The 16,273-nt window shown below is 34.4% G+C and overlaps 3 protein-coding genes across 3 annotated transcripts; all 3 read right to left on the bottom strand.

The window, feature by feature from the left end:
* Positions 1-2,058: 2,058 nt before the first annotated feature.
* On the bottom strand, positions 2,059-3,200 carry LOC145132228 (senescence-specific cysteine protease SAG39-like). Its single transcript, XM_079066936.1, has 2 exons — positions 2,768-3,200; positions 2,059-2,651 (listed from the first exon to the last, which is right to left on the bottom strand). The coding sequence occupies exons 1-2, from the start codon at positions 3,198-3,200 to the stop codon at positions 2,059-2,061; spliced, it is 1,026 nt and encodes a 341-aa protein (XP_078923062.1).
* Positions 3,201-6,826: 3,626 nt separating this feature from the next.
* Positions 6,827-7,968, bottom strand: LOC145132231 (senescence-specific cysteine protease SAG39-like). Its single transcript, XM_079066938.1, has 2 exons — positions 7,536-7,968; positions 6,827-7,419 (listed from the first exon to the last, which is right to left on the bottom strand). Exons 1-2 carry the CDS (start codon positions 7,966-7,968, stop codon positions 6,827-6,829), a joined length of 1,026 nt encoding a protein of 341 aa, XP_078923064.1.
* Positions 7,969-11,598: 3,630 nt separating this feature from the next.
* Positions 11,599-12,740, bottom strand: LOC145132229 (senescence-specific cysteine protease SAG39-like). Its single transcript, XM_079066937.1, has 2 exons — positions 12,308-12,740; positions 11,599-12,191 (listed from the first exon to the last, which is right to left on the bottom strand). The coding sequence occupies exons 1-2, from the start codon at positions 12,738-12,740 to the stop codon at positions 11,599-11,601; spliced, it is 1,026 nt and encodes a 341-aa protein (XP_078923063.1).
* Positions 12,741-16,273: the final 3,533 nt, after the last annotated feature.

The following is a 16,273-nucleotide window of genomic DNA, read 5'->3' as shown; positions in this document are numbered from 1 at the left end:
CCTTCGTCTGCTAGACTTTAATGTTAAAACCATGATTGATTATGAGTGATCCGGATGGAAATCATGTTAATTTCTAAATTTATTCATCCGATGTTGTTGTAATAACAACATTGAGTAGGTTTCAAAGAAAGTGAGAAGAAAAGAAGGATGTTGAATGGTACTGGCAATGTAGTCATTTTTATGGCAACACAAATCTTTAACGGCATACATGAGGAAAATCTACTACACGACCATCGAATCAATTTATTCTAAGAGAAATGTAACCGACATGCTTTAGGTGTAATAGTCATTGTTAGTCCGGTCTCGAATAGAGGTAGTATACAACTATTTGAATTCCCTTAACATTTCAAGAAAGAAGGTCTTAGATTTCTCGAAAATCTACATGGCAGTCGTATTCGGTTTAGGATCATCTATAAAATATAGTTGTTAGATTATACCGTAGATCGAAAGTCTCACGATCAAGTCGATTTTTCTGTTCTCACAATCGTAATGTGTTGTAGAAGTTTACGAGAAGTTTCGTCAATATGATACAAATAACACAGAACCCAATATTATGTGTGTAAAATAGTTCTTCTCAGTAATCATAGTTCAGACTAACAACGTTGAGAAAAATGTTGAGGAGGTATTGATCATGGTTGCCGGAAAAGGTTAAAAATAAAGATTTACGATTGTTGATGCCAAGAAGGATGTAAGGGGAAAGAGATCAAAATTAGGAGAGACGAATTGACTTTGATACGATTAGAGGCGATCCAAAACCCCAGTATGCATGAAATTATTTTGTTGAATCTAATACCAGAGTTCCAGAAATGTTTTGCATTTTCTATTGTGCGGTTGTTTTGTATTTCGTTCTCTTCTATGTAGCTTTCCTTATTTTCATATTCATTTCTTTCTTTTGTGATAAACATAGAAAATATAAATAAAAATGAAGTATTATATGGCATTTAGGAATCGTTAGTTATTGATAAAAAATGTCCCGACTATTAAGAAGTTTTTAGTTTATTTATGAAATTATGGAAGGTTTGATTATAAAGACAGTTTAGATGCAATTATCTCAATGATTCCAACCACAATTATTTAAATCCCATTAAGAGTGCCGTTTGTTGTGGCTTTTCTGTTTTGGACTACCAATTTAACGGTTGATGTTGTGTAGTTGTTCTTTGGCTTTCGATCAATTGTTACAATCTTTATCTACTAATCAATACAATAAAAATTTGTTCTCAAGAACAACATGGTTTCTTTCTTTAATAATAATATATTAACAATTACAATGTACAAAAGGAACTATATATAAAACGGTCATATATGGGCCAAAACACAGCATGATAAATACACATAACATAAATACATGAAATTCCTTTTCTTTTTATTATAAATTCGTAAATGTTAATAGTTTTCTTAAAAATAACATGTGTGGTTTCATAGCTACTTCCATCTAGCCAATAAATTGCATAGCTCTCAAAACGACTTCATCACTACTTCCATATGCAACTTAGCACCCACAAAAATATTTCAAGGAATTCTCAAGGAAAGTTGGTGTTTTGATTGACACGACTTGGATTTGACTCCGGTCTCACATCTATCCGGCCCGCAGATTCGCATTCCCGGATTTATGATGTCCTTCATTGTGGGTGTTATTCGTATTATCAAATCATTTAGAGACATTGGATTATTTGGAATTTTGCACTTGAATCTGCTACCAACTTATGGTAAACTTTGTTATTTTGTCAAAAGTATTTATTGTTCATTGGACCCTTCGTTTGATCAAAAAAGAATTCACACGTTTCAACATGTTTTTCATTGGTGAGTGTTTTGTTCAACATTTCCTATACTCGGAGAAGCATATGCATATACGAAAAGACATTCAAGCTCACAATTTTTCCAATACATAATATATATATATATATATATATATATATATATATATATATATATATATATATAATTGCATCCTTACTAATATTTAATTTTTTGGATACATTTTGTAATTTACATATTTCATTGTAATAAAATAACCGTAAATACACTTAATTTACAATAATTACTCTTGATGTTCCACAATTATGCAGTGGGGTAGGAAGCCATCATGGCAATGCCACAAAGGCCTTCTTGCGCATCAACATCTCTTTGCATCATTATGTACCCCTCTTGACCCCAACTTGTTCCCCAAGAGTTCTTCACCAGCCAATATTTAGTTCCGTCAGCACTCGCTCCATAACCAACCGCAGTAACACCATGGTCTAGTTCAGTACCACATTCTCCTGTAAACACCCCGCTAGAGTAGAATTGGAAGTCGGACCCACTAGCATCAATGGCCACAGAAATAGGCTGACTAGCTACAGCTTTCAAAAGTGCACTTTCGCTATTAGCAGGAACATCTTCATGACCCGTAATCGCTGCAGCATGGTTAGATTCCTCGTTGCTGTTGCAGGTGCCATCGACTCCTTTGTACGGGTAGTTGCTCTCTGTAGTAAGGCCTTTATTGTTTAGGATGAAATCAAAGGCATCGTCCATAAGACCCCCCTCACATCCCTGATCCTGACCACCGGTGTCGCAGTCCACGAGCTCTTGTTCGGATAGAGAGACCAATTTACCTGTTTTCAGTTGGGTTATTCCTTCCATAGCTGCCACAGCTGAAAACGCCCAGCAACACCCTACAAACATATATGATGCGATATCGAGTTTAAATATGGTCTTGTTAACAAACATAACTTAATTAGTACTTGGACTACGTCTCAAGTTTGAAATTCCCATAGTAGTTTTTGCTTACCACATTGGCCTTGGTCTTTAACAGGTGTTACTGCGCCTTTCTTTCTCCAGTCCATTGATGATGGAACTGCTGTCACATTTTCATACCTGAAAGCAGAGGTCGATGGGGAACATTCGTGTGCCTTGAATCGGTTCCTTGTGCTCGTGAACTCTTGGTTTGTAAGGTCTGCAAACTCATTGACTGCTAGTTTGTAAGCTTTGTTCATGAGACTGTTGGATGACTCTATGTACTGAACATTCTCTTGAAAAATCTTTGAACGTTGTTCTTTCTCATCAGCATCCTTGTACACGCGTCCATAATGAGCCATCCATTGTTCGTGGCTCTCATAGCTTGAAGTTTCAGGGAGCAGCCGAGATGTAGTGTGCGAAAGCCAAGTAGCAGAGAAGAAGATTAATACCAAAAAAGTCAGGGCTGTCCGGTTTGTTGATGTCATAGTTCTGGTAGATATAAGAAAAAATGGTTGTGAATGATGATTTGGAATAATTTGTGTGCCCACAGGTCGGCTTTATATAGAAACACACGGTTTCGTCATTGTTTGGGAAACGAAATATTTTTATCACCGTTCGTGGAAGATAAGATGTTCAGTTGATATAAGTATTAATCAATACAAGGAAAACACACATGTTACGTTGTTTAGATTTATGATTGATGCCACTAATTTACTTGGATTTTTCTTTTGGACTATACTCCTAATGACTAAAATTGTTGTGTACTGATTTGTTTTCTTAACATAGGCGTAGGTAGGTTATGTAAAAGCTTACAGAACATAGCTTGGCCATTATTTTGGAATGTAGTTGTGTCCTATATGAAGGAAATTCTCCAAGGGTCTGATACTTACAACATATTTTTTATTTCTAACTTTTTTTTATTGTATGGCTTTTAGATGTTCAAAATGCAGATATGCATGCCTTTATTCTATTCGTTTCCATCTTGGTTTATTTTAACTTTACCCACACTTTCAATGCATTTGAAGAATACTAGGCAATAAAGGAGTTTGGTTGGTTGTACGCAATATCAATCTCATCACTACATAAATTGCAATTGCAAGGAGCTTGTTATATATAATATATATTGATCCCTTCAACAAGACTTGCAGTATCCCCAAAACGATCAAGAAATATAATATTTCAGAATTTTAATTTCGCCCGAATGCATGAATGCTTCTTAACGGCCACTTTTCAGAATCAATGAATGATGTCCGATGTCTGAATTTTCCACTGAAGTCGGCTGTCACGACGTGATACTCCAATATTACTCATTTGACAAAACCTCCCCACAAAAGAGAATTAAAACAAATAGTGTGCACCAACAATGATCTGTGCGAACTCACCCCTTCCAAGCTCATTTGCCACAATATTAGTGTAGGAAACTTGTCCACACGCCCGCCAAATTAAAATGGTGATGAAAAAAGCAAGTTTACTATGTTAATAAAGGGAAATCGTGAAAATATGTTTGAAAAGGTACAAATGTGCTAAAGGGAAATCATGGAAAATCAAACGAAAAAATACATTTAAAAACTGTTCATTTAGCCATTTTTGTAATTTTAATCATAATAAATTTTCGTCAATTATTTACAATGTTAAATGTTACTTTTGATTTTATGTTATTATTATCTATTATTATTGTTTGCTAATTTAAAATCTTTTTCATCGGAAAATTTTCTCAGAATGTGGACTTATGCAACCCCCTTGTTTGTATGTGGGTGAAGAACTAAAGTTCTCTTAGTGGAAATATGTGTCCTTCACCTTTTATAAGCTTTATTACCATATTCTTTTTTCAACTCCCATCTGGTGAGAGGTATGTTAAAACCAAAGTCTCTATACCATTTCATTAGGAGTCGCCTCATGAAACAAACAAACATGATAGTTATTCTTTATATATACAATAAACCTAGGTTTTCCGATAAACGAAGGGGGCTAAGGGTGACCAATAATTAAAGTGTTATGTCGATCACCGTTTTGGTACTAGACTCCTCAGCTTTGAACTTCTCCTTCGTCTGCTAGACTTTAATGTTAAAACCATGATTGATTATGAGTGATCCGGATGGAAATCATGTTAATTTCTAAATTTATTCATCCGATGTTGTTGTAATAACAACATTGAGTAGGTTTCAAAGAAAGTGAGAAGAAAAGAAGGATGTTGAATGGTACTGGCAATGTAGTCATTTTTATGGCAACACAAATCTTTAACGGCATACATGAGGAAAATCTACTACACGACCATCGAATCAATTTATTCTAAGAGAAATGTAACCGACATGCTTTAGGTGTAATAGTCATTGTTAGTCCGGTCTCGAATAGAGGTAGTATACAACTATTTGAATTCCCTTAACATTTCAAGAAAGAAGGTCTTAGATTTCTCGAAAATCTACATGGCAGTCGTATTCGGTTTAGGATCATCTATAAAATATAGTTGTTAGATTATACCGTAGATCGAAAGTCTCACGATCAAGTCGATTTTTCTGTTCTCACAATCGTAATGTGTTGTAGAAGTTTACGAGAAGTTTCGTCAATATGATACAAATAACACAGAACCCAATATTATGTGTGTAAAATAGTTCTTCTCAGTAATCATAGTTCAGACTAACAACGTTGAGAAAAATGTTGAGGAGGTATTGATCATGGTTGCCGGAAAAGGTTAAAAATAAAGATTTACGATTGTTGATGCCAAGAAGGATGTAAGGGGAAAGAGATCAAAATTAGGAGAGACGAATTGACTTTGATACGATTAGAGGCGATCCAAAACCCCAGTATGCATGAAATTATTTTGTTGAATCTAATACCAGAGTTCCAGAAATGTTTTGCATTTTCTATTGTGCGGTTGTTTTGTATTTCGTTCTCTTCTATGTAGCTTTCCTTATTTTCATATTCATTTCTTTCTTTTGTGATAAACATAGAAAATATAAATAAAAATGAAGTATTATATGGCATTTAGGAATCGTTAGTTATTGATAAAAAATGTCCCGACTATTAAGAAGTTTTTAGTTTATTTATGAAATTATGGAAGGTTTGATTATAAAGACAGTTTAGATGCAATTATCTCAATGATTCCAACCACAATTATTTAAATCCCATTAAGAGTGCCGTTTGTTGTGGCTTTTCTGTTTTGGACTACCAATTTAACGGTTGATGTTGTGTAGTTGTTCTTTGGCTTTCGATCAATTGTTACAATCTTTATCTACTAATCAATACAATAAAAATTTGTTCTCAAGAACAACATGGTTTCTTTCTTTAATAATAATATATTAACAATTACAATGTACAAAAGGAACTATATATAAAACGGTCATATATGGGCCAAAACACAGCATGATAAATACACATAACATAAATACATGAAATTCCTTTTCTTTTTATTATAAATTCGTAAATGTTAATAGTTTTCTTAAAAATAACATGTGTGGTTTCATAGCTACTTCCATCTAGCCAATAAATTGCATAGCTCTCAAAACGACTTCATCACTACTTCCATATGCAACTTAGCACCCACAAAAATATTTCAAGGAATTCTCAAGGAAAGTTGGTGTTTTGATTGACACGACTTGGATTTGACTCCGGTCTCACATCTATCCGGCCCGCAGATTCGCATTCCCGGATTTATGATGTCCTTCATTGTGGGTGTTATTCGTATTATCAAATCATTTAGAGACATTGGATTATTTGGAATTTTGCACTTGAATCTGCTACCAACTTATGGTAAACTTTGTTATTTTGTCAAAAGTATTTATTGTTCATTGGACCCTTCGTTTGATCAAAAAAGAATTCACACGTTTCAACATGTTTTTCATTGGTGAGTGTTTTGTTCAACATTTCCTATACTCGGAGAAGCATATGCATATACGAAAAGACATTCAAGCTCACAATTTTTCCAATACATAATATATATATATATATATATATATATATATATATATATATATATATATATATATATATATATATAATTGCATCCTTACTAATATTTAATTTTTTGGATACATTTTGTAATTTACATATTTCATTGTAATAAAATAACCGTAAATACACTTAATTTACAATAATTACTCTTGATGTTCCACAATTATGCAGTGGGGTAGGAAGCCATCATGGCAATGCCACAAAGGCCTTCTTGCGCATCAACATCTCTTTGCATCATTATGTACCCCTCTTGACCCCAACTTGTTCCCCAAGAGTTCTTCACCAGCCAATATTTAGTTCCGTCAGCACTCGCTCCATAACCAACCGCAGTAACACCATGGTCTAGTTCAGTACCACATTCTCCTGTAAACACCCCGCTAGAGTAGAATTGGAAGTCGGACCCACTAGCATCAATGGCCACAGAAATAGGCTGACTAGCTACAGCTTTCAAAAGTGCACTTTCGCTATTAGCAGGAACATCTTCATGACCCGTAATCGCTGCAGCATGGTTAGATTCCTCGTTGCTGTTGCAGGTGCCATCGACTCCTTTGTACGGGTAGTTGCTCTCTGTAGTAAGGCCTTTATTGTTTAGGATGAAATCAAAGGCATCGTCCATAAGACCCCCCTCACATCCCTGATCCTGACCACCGGTGTCGCAGTCCACGAGCTCTTGTTCGGATAGAGAGACCAATTTACCTGTTTTCAGTTGGGTTATTCCTTCCATAGCTGCCACAGCTGAAAACGCCCAGCAACACCCTACAAACATATATGATGCGATATCGAGTTTAAATATGGTCTTGTTAACAAACATAACTTAATTAGTACTTGGACTACGTCTCAAGTTTGAAATTCCCATAGTAGTTTTTGCTTACCACATTGGCCTTGGTCTTTAACAGGTGTTACTGCGCCTTTCTTTCTCCAGTCCATTGATGATGGAACTGCTGTCACATTTTCATACCTGAAAGCAGAGGTCGATGGGGAACATTCGTGTGCCTTGAATCGGTTCCTTGTGCTCGTGAACTCTTGGTTTGTAAGGTCTGCAAACTCATTGACTGCTAGTTTGTAAGCTTTGTTCATGAGACTGTTGGATGACTCTATGTACTGAACATTCTCTTGAAAAATCTTTGAACGTTGTTCTTTCTCATCAGCATCCTTGTACACGCGTCCATAATGAGCCATCCATTGTTCGTGGCTCTCATAGCTTGAAGTTTCAGGGAGCAGCCGAGATGTAGTGTGCGAAAGCCAAGTAGCAGAGAAGAAGATTAATACCAAAAAAGTCAGGGCTGTCCGGTTTGTTGATGTCATAGTTCTGGTAGATATAAGAAAAAATGGTTGTGAATGATGATTTGGAATAATTTGTGTGCCCACAGGTCGGCTTTATATAGAAACACACGGTTTCGTCATTGTTTGGGAAACGAAATATTTTTATCACCGTTCGTGGAAGATAAGATGTTCAGTTGATATAAGTATTAATCAATACAAGGAAAACACACATGTTACGTTGTTTAGATTTATGATTGATGCCACTAATTTACTTGGATTTTTCTTTTGGACTATACTCCTAATGACTAAAATTGTTGTGTACTGATTTGTTTTCTTAACATAGGCGTAGGTAGGTTATGTAAAAGCTTACAGAACATAGCTTGGCCATTATTTTGGAATGTAGTTGTGTCCTATATGAAGGAAATTCTCCAAGGGTCTGATACTTACAACATATTTTTTATTTCTAACTTTTTTTTATTGTATGGCTTTTAGATGTTCAAAATGCAGATATGCATGCCTTTATTCTATTCGTTTCCATCTTGGTTTATTTTAACTTTACCCACACTTTCAATGCATTTGAAGAATACTAGGCAATAAAGGAGTTTGGTTGGTTGTACGCAATATCAATCTCATCACTACATAAATTGCAATTGCAAGGAGCTTGTTATATATAATATATATTGATCCCTTCAACAAGACTTGCAGTATCCCCAAAACGATCAAGAAATATAATATTTCAGAATTTTAATTTCGCCCGAATGCATGAATGCTTCTTAACGGCCACTTTTCAGAATCAATGAATGATGTCCGATGTCTGAATTTTCCACTGAAGTCGGCTGTCACGACGTGATACTCCAATATTACTCATTTGACAAAACCTCCCCACAAAAGAGAATTAAAACAAATAGTGTGCACCAACAATGATCTGTGCGAACTCACCCCTTCCAAGCTCATTTGCCACAATATTAGTGTAGGAAACTTGTCCACACGCCCGCCAAATTAAAATGGTGATGAAAAAAGCAAGTTTACTATGTTAATAAAGGGAAATCGTGAAAATATGTTTGAAAAGGTACAAATGTGCTAAAGGGAAATCATGGAAAATCAAACGAAAAAATACATTTAAAAACTGTTCATTTAGCCATTTTTGTAATTTTAATCATAATAAATTTTCGTCAATTATTTACAATGTTAAATGTTACTTTTGATTTTATGTTATTATTATCTATTATTATTGTTTGCTAATTTAAAATCTTTTTCATCGGAAAATTTTCTCAGAATGTGGACTTATGCAACCCCCTTGTTTGTATGTGGGTGAAGAACTAAAGTTCTCTTAGTGGAAATATGTGTCCTTCACCTTTTATAAGCTTTATTACCATATTCTTTTTTCAACTCCCATCTGGTGAGAGGTATGTTAAAACCAAAGTCTCTATACCATTTCATTAGGAGTCGCCTCATGAAACAAACAAACATGATAGTTATTCTTTATATATACAATAAACCTAGGTTTTCCGATAAACGAAGGGGGCTAAGGGTGACCAATAATTAAAGTGTTATGTCGATCACCGTTTTGGTACTAGACTCCTCAGCTTTGAACTTCTCCTTCGTCTGCTAGACTTTAATGTTAAAACCATGATTGATTATGAGTGATCCGGATGGAAATCATGTTAATTTCTAAATTTATTCATCCGATGTTGTTGTAATAACAACATTGAGTAGGTTTCAAAGAAAGTGAGAAGAAAAGAAGGATGTTGAATGGTACTGGCAATGTAGTCATTTTTATGGCAACACAAATCTTTAACGGCATACATGAGGAAAATCTACTACACGACCATCGAATCAATTTATTCTAAGAGAAATGTAACCGACATGCTTTAGGTGTAATAGTCATTGTTAGTCCGGTCTCGAATAGAGGTAGTATACAACTATTTGAATTCCCTTAACATTTCAAGAAAGAAGGTCTTAGATTTCTCGAAAATCTACATGGCAGTCGTATTCGGTTTAGGATCATCTATAAAATATAGTTGTTAGATTATACCGTAGATCGAAAGTCTCACGATCAAGTCGATTTTTCTGTTCTCACAATCGTAATGTGTTGTAGAAGTTTACGAGAAGTTTCGTCAATATGATACAAATAACACAGAACCCAATATTATGTGTGTAAAATAGTTCTTCTCAGTAATCATAGTTCAGACTAACAACGTTGAGAAAAATGTTGAGGAGGTATTGATCATGGTTGCCGGAAAAGGTTAAAAATAAAGATTTACGATTGTTGATGCCAAGAAGGATGTAAGGGGAAAGAGATCAAAATTAGGAGAGACGAATTGACTTTGATACGATTAGAGGCGATCCAAAACCCCAGTATGCATGAAATTATTTTGTTGAATCTAATACCAGAGTTCCAGAAATGTTTTGCATTTTCTATTGTGCGGTTGTTTTGTATTTCGTTCTCTTCTATGTAGCTTTCCTTATTTTCATATTCATTTCTTTCTTTTGTGATAAACATAGAAAATATAAATAAAAATGAAGTATTATATGGCATTTAGGAATCGTTAGTTATTGATAAAAAATGTCCCGACTATTAAGAAGTTTTTAGTTTATTTATGAAATTATGGAAGGTTTGATTATAAAGACAGTTTAGATGCAATTATCTCAATGATTCCAACCACAATTATTTAAATCCCATTAAGAGTGCCGTTTGTTGTGGCTTTTCTGTTTTGGACTACCAATTTAACGGTTGATGTTGTGTAGTTGTTCTTTGGCTTTCGATCAATTGTTACAATCTTTATCTACTAATCAATACAATAAAAATTTGTTCTCAAGAACAACATGGTTTCTTTCTTTAATAATAATATATTAACAATTACAATGTACAAAAGGAACTATATATAAAACGGTCATATATGGGCCAAAACACAGCATGATAAATACACATAACATAAATACACGAAATTCCTTTTCTTTTTATTATAAATTCGTAAATGTTAATAGTTTTCTTAAAAATAACATGTGTGGTTTCATAGCTACTTCCATCTAGCCAATAAATTGCATAGCTCTCAAAACGACTTCATCACTACTTCCATATGCAACTTAGCACCCACAAAAATATTTCAAGGAATTCTCAAGGAAAGTTGGTGTTTTGATTGACACGACTTGGATTTGACTCCGGTCTCACATCTATCCGGCCCGCAGATTCGCATTCCCGGATTTATGATGTCCTTCATTGTGGGTGTTATTCGTATTATCAAATCATTTAGAGACATTGGATTATTTGGAATTTTGCACTTGAATCTGCTACCAACTTATGGTAAACTTTGTTATTTTGTCAAAAGTATTTATTGTTCATTGGACCCTTCGTTTGATCAAAAAAGAATTCACACGTTTCAACATGTTTTTCATTGGTGAGTGTTTTGTTCAACATTTCCTATACTCGGAGAAGCATATGCATATACGAAAAGACATTCAAGCTCACAATTTTTCCAATACATAATATATATATATATATATATATATATATATATATATATATATATATATATATATATATATATATATATAATTGCATCCTTACTAATATTTAATTTTTTGGATACATTTTGTAATTTACATATTTCATTGTAATAAAATAACCGTAAATACACTTAATTTACAATAATTACTCTTGATGTTCCACAATTATGCAGTGGGGTAGGAAGCCATCATGGCAATGCCACAAAGGCCTTCTTGCGCATCAACATCTCTTTGCATCATTATGTACCCCTCTTGACCCCAACTTGTTCCCCAAGAGTTCTTCACCAGCCAATATTTAGTTCCGTCAGCACTCGCTCCATAACCAACCGCAGTAACACCATGGTCTAGTTCAGTACCACATTCTCCTGTAAACACCCCGCTAGAGTAGAATTGGAAGTCGGACCCACTAGCATCAATGGCCACAGAAATAGGCTGACTAGCTACAGCTTTCAAAAGTGCACTTTCGCTATTAGCAGGAACATCTTCATGACCCGTAATCGCTGCAGCATGGTTAGATTCCTCGTTGCTGTTGCAGGTGCCATCGACTCCTTTGTACGGGTAGTTGCTCTCTGTAGTAAGGCCTTTATTGTTTAGGATGAAATCAAAGGCATCGTCCATAAGACCCCCCTCACATCCCTGATCCTGACCACCGGTGTCGCAGTCCACGAGCTCTTGTTCGGATAGAGAGACCAATTTACCTGTTTTCAGTTGGGTTATTCCTTCCATAGCTGCCACAGCTGAAAACGCCCAGCAACACCCTACAAACATATATGATGCGATATCGAGTTTAAATATGGTCTTGTTAACAAACATAACTTAATTAGTACTTGGACTACGTCTCAAGTTTGAAATTCCCATAGTAGTTTTTGCTTACCACATTGGCCTTGGTCTTTAACAGGTGTTACTGCGCCTTTCTTTCTCCAGTCCATTGATGATGGAACTGCTGTCACATTTTCATACCTGAAAGCAGAGGTCGATGGGGAACATTCGTGTGCCTTGAATCGATTCCTTGTGCTCGTGAACTCTTGGTTTGTAAGGTCTGCAAACTCATTGACTGCTAGTTTGTAAGCTTTGTTCATGAGACTGTTGGATGACTCTATGTACTGAACATTCTCTTGAAAAATCTTTGAACGTTGTTCTTTCTCATCAGCATCCTTGTACACGCGTCCATAATGAGCCATCCATTGTTCGTGGCTCTCATAGCTTGAAGTTTCAGGGAGCAGCCGAGATGTAGTGTGCGAAAGCCAAGTAGCAGAGAAGAAGATTAATACCAAAAAAGTCAGGGCTGTCCGGTTTGTTGATGTCATAGTTCTGGTAGATATAAGAAAAAATGGTTGTGAATGATGATTTGGAATAATTTGTGTGCCCACAGGTCGGCTTTATATAGAAACACACGGTTTCGTCATTGTTTGGGAAACGAAATATTTTTATCACCGTTCGTGGAAGATAAGATGTTCAGTTGATATAAGTATTAATCAATACAAGGAAAACACACATGTTACGTTGTTTAGATTTATGATTGATGCCACTAATTTACTTGGATTTTTCTTTTGGACTATACTCCTAATGACTAAAATTGTTGTGTACTGATTTGTTTTCTTAACATAGGCGTAGGTAGGTTATGTAAAAGCTTACAGAACATAGCTTGGCCATTATTTTGGAATGTAGTTGTGTCCTATATGAAGGAAATTCTCCAAGGGTCTGATACTTACAACATATTTTTTATTTCTAACTTTTTTTTATTGTATGGCTTTTAGATGTTCAAAATGCAGATATGCATGCCTTTATTCTATTCGTTTCCATCTTGGTTTATTTTAACTTTACCCACACTTTCAATGCATTTGAAGAATACTAGGCAATAAAGGAGTTTGGTTGGTTGTACGCAATATCAATCTCATCACTACATAAATTGCAATTGCAAGGAGCTTGTTATATATAATATATATTGATCCCTTCAACAAGACTTGCAGTATCCCCAAAACGATCAAGAAATATAATATTTCAGAATTTTAATTTCGCCCGAATGCATGAATGCTTCTTAACGGCCACTTTTCAGAATCAATGAATGATGTCCGATGTCTGAATTTTCCACTGAAGTCGGCTGTCACGACGTGATACTCCAATATTACTCATTTGACAAAACCTCCCCACAAAAGAGAATTAAAACAAATAGTGTGCACCAACAATGATCTGTGCGAACTCACCCCTTCCAAGCTCATTTGCCACAATATTAGTGTAGGAAACTTGTCCACACGCCCGCCAAATTAAAATGGTGATGAAAAAAGCAAGTTTACTATGTTAATAAAGGGAAATCGTGAAAATATGTTTGAAAAGGTACAAATGTGCTAAAGGGAAATCATGGAAAATCAAACGAAAAAATACATTTAAAAACTGTTCATTTAGCCATTTTTGTAATTTTAATCATAATAAATTTTCGTCAATTATTTACAATGTTAAATGTTACTTTTGATTTTATGTTATTATTATCTATTATTATTGTTTGCTAATTTAAAATCTTTTTCATCGGAAAATTTTCTCAGAATGTGGACTTATGCAACCCCCTTGTTTGTATGTGGGTGAAGAACTAAAGTTCTCTTAGTGGAAATATGTGTCCTTCACCTTTTATAAGCTTTATTACCATATTCTTTTTTCAACTCCCATCTGGTGAGAGGTATGTTAAAACCAAAGTCTCTATACCATTTCATTAGGAGTCGCCTCATGAAACAAACAAACATGATAGTTATTCTTTATATATACAATAAACCTAGGTTTTCCGATAAACGAAGGGGGCTAAGGGTGACCAATAATTAAAGTGTTATGTCGATCACCGTTTTGGTACTAGACTCCTCAGCTTTGAACTTCTCCTTCGTCTGCTAGACTTTAATGTTAAAACCATGATTGATTATGAGTGATCCGGATGGAAATCATGTTAATTTCTAAATTTATTCATCCGATGTTGTTGTAATAACAACATTGAGTAGGTTTCAAAGAAAGTGAGAAGAAAAGAAGGATGTTGAATGGTACTGGCAATGTAGTCATTTTTATGGCAACACAAATCTTTAACGGCATACATGAGGAAAATCTACTACACGACCATCGAATCAATTTATTCTAAGAGAAATGTAACCGACATGCTTTAGGTGTAATAGTCATTGTTAGTCCGGTCTCGAATAGAGGTAGTATACAACTATTTGAATTCCCTTAACATTTCAAGAAAGAAGGTCTTAGATTTCTCGAAAATCTACATGGCAGTCGTATTCGGTTTAGGATCATCTATAAAATATAGTTGTTAGATTATACCGTAGATCGAAAGTCTCACGATCAAGTCGATTTTTCTGTTCTCACAATCGTAATGTGTTGTAGAAGTTTACGAGAAGTTTCGTCAATATGATACAAATAACACAGAACCCAATATTATGTGTGTAAAATAGTTCTTCTCAGTAATCATAGTTCAGACTAACAACGTTGAGAAAAATGTTGAGGAGGTATTGATCATGGTTGCCGGAAAAGGTTAAAAATAAAGATTTACGATTGTTGATGCCAAGAAGGATGTAAGGGGAAAGAGATCAAAATTAGGAGAGACGAATTGACTTTGATACGATTAGAGGCGATCCAAAACCCCAGTATGCATGAAATTATTTTGTTGAATCTAATACCAGAGTTCCAGAAATGTTTTGCATTTTCTATTGTGCGGTTGTTTTGTATTTCGTTCTCTTCTATGTAGCTTTCCTTATTTTCATATTCATTTCTTTCTTTTGTGATAAACATAGAAAATATAAATAAAAATGAAGTATTATATGGCATTTAGGAATCGTTAGTTATTGATAAAAAATGTCCCGACTATTAAGAAGTTTTTAGTTTATTTATGAAATTATGGAAGGTTTGATTATAAAGACAGTTTAGATGCAATTATCTCAATGATTCCAACCACAATTATTTAAATCCCATTAAGAGTGCCGTTTGTTGTGGCTTTTCTGTTTTGGACTACCAATTTAACGGTTGATGTTGTGTAGTTGTTCTTTGGCTTTCGATCAATTGTTACAATCTTTATCTACTAATCAATACAATAAAAATTTGTTCTCAAGAACAACATGGTTTCTTTCTTTAATAATAATATATTAACAATTACAATGTACAAAAGGAACTATATATAAAACGGTCATATATGGGCCAAAACACAGCATGATAAATACACATAACATAAATACACGAAATTCCTTTTCTTTTTATTATAAATTCGTAAATGTTAATAGTTTTCTTAAAAATAACATGTGTGGTTTCATAGCTACTTCCATCTAGCCAATAAATTGCATAGCTCTCAAAACGACTTCATCACTACTTCCATATGCAACTTAGCACCCACAAAAATATTTCAAGGAATTCTCAAGGAAAGTTGGTGTTTTGATTGACACGACTTGGATTTGACTCCGGTCTCACATCTATCCGGCCCGCAGATTCGCATTCCCGGATTTATGATGTCCTTCATTGTGGGTGTTATTCGTATTATCAAATCATTTAGAGACATTGGATTATTTGGAATTTTGCACTTGAATCTGCTACCAACTTATGGTAAACTTTGTTATTTTGTCAAAAGTATTTATTGTTCATTGGACCCTTCGTTTGATCAAAAAAGAATTCACACGTTTCAACATGTTTTTCATTGGTGAGTGTTTTGTTCAACATTTCCTATACTCGGAGAAGCATATGCATATACGAAAAGACATTCAAGCTCACAATTTTTCCAATACATAATATATATATATATATATATATATATATATATATATATATATATATATATATATAATTGCATCCTTACTAATATTTAATTTTTTGGATA

This window comes from Lactuca virosa, chromosome 8 (assembly GCF_052849685.1).
Source record: "Lactuca virosa cultivar CGN04683 chromosome 8, Lactuca_virosa_CGN04683_v6, whole genome shotgun sequence".
In the NCBI taxonomy this organism is placed as follows: Eukaryota; Viridiplantae; Streptophyta; class Magnoliopsida; order Asterales; family Asteraceae; genus Lactuca; species Lactuca virosa.
Note: the sequence above shows the minus strand (reverse complement) of the source record. Positions and strands in the feature narration are given on the sequence as shown.

Excerpts from the sequence above, each read along its gene's own strand:
- LOC145132228 (XM_079066936.1), bottom strand. The coding sequence starts at position 3,200 with ATGACATCAACAAACCGGACAGCCCTGACTTTTTTGGTATTAATCTTC. Across the intron at positions 2,652-2,767 it reads TAAAGACCAAGGCCAATGTG|GGTGTTGCTGGGCGTTTTCA; the intron begins GTAAGCAAAAAC and ends ATATGTTTGTAG.
- LOC145132231 (XM_079066938.1), bottom strand. The coding sequence starts at position 7,968 with ATGACATCAACAAACCGGACAGCCCTGACTTTTTTGGTATTAATCTTC. Across the intron at positions 7,420-7,535 it reads TAAAGACCAAGGCCAATGTG|GGTGTTGCTGGGCGTTTTCA; the intron begins GTAAGCAAAAAC and ends ATATGTTTGTAG.
- LOC145132229 (XM_079066937.1), bottom strand. The coding sequence starts at position 12,740 with ATGACATCAACAAACCGGACAGCCCTGACTTTTTTGGTATTAATCTTC. Across the intron at positions 12,192-12,307 it reads TAAAGACCAAGGCCAATGTG|GGTGTTGCTGGGCGTTTTCA; the intron begins GTAAGCAAAAAC and ends ATATGTTTGTAG.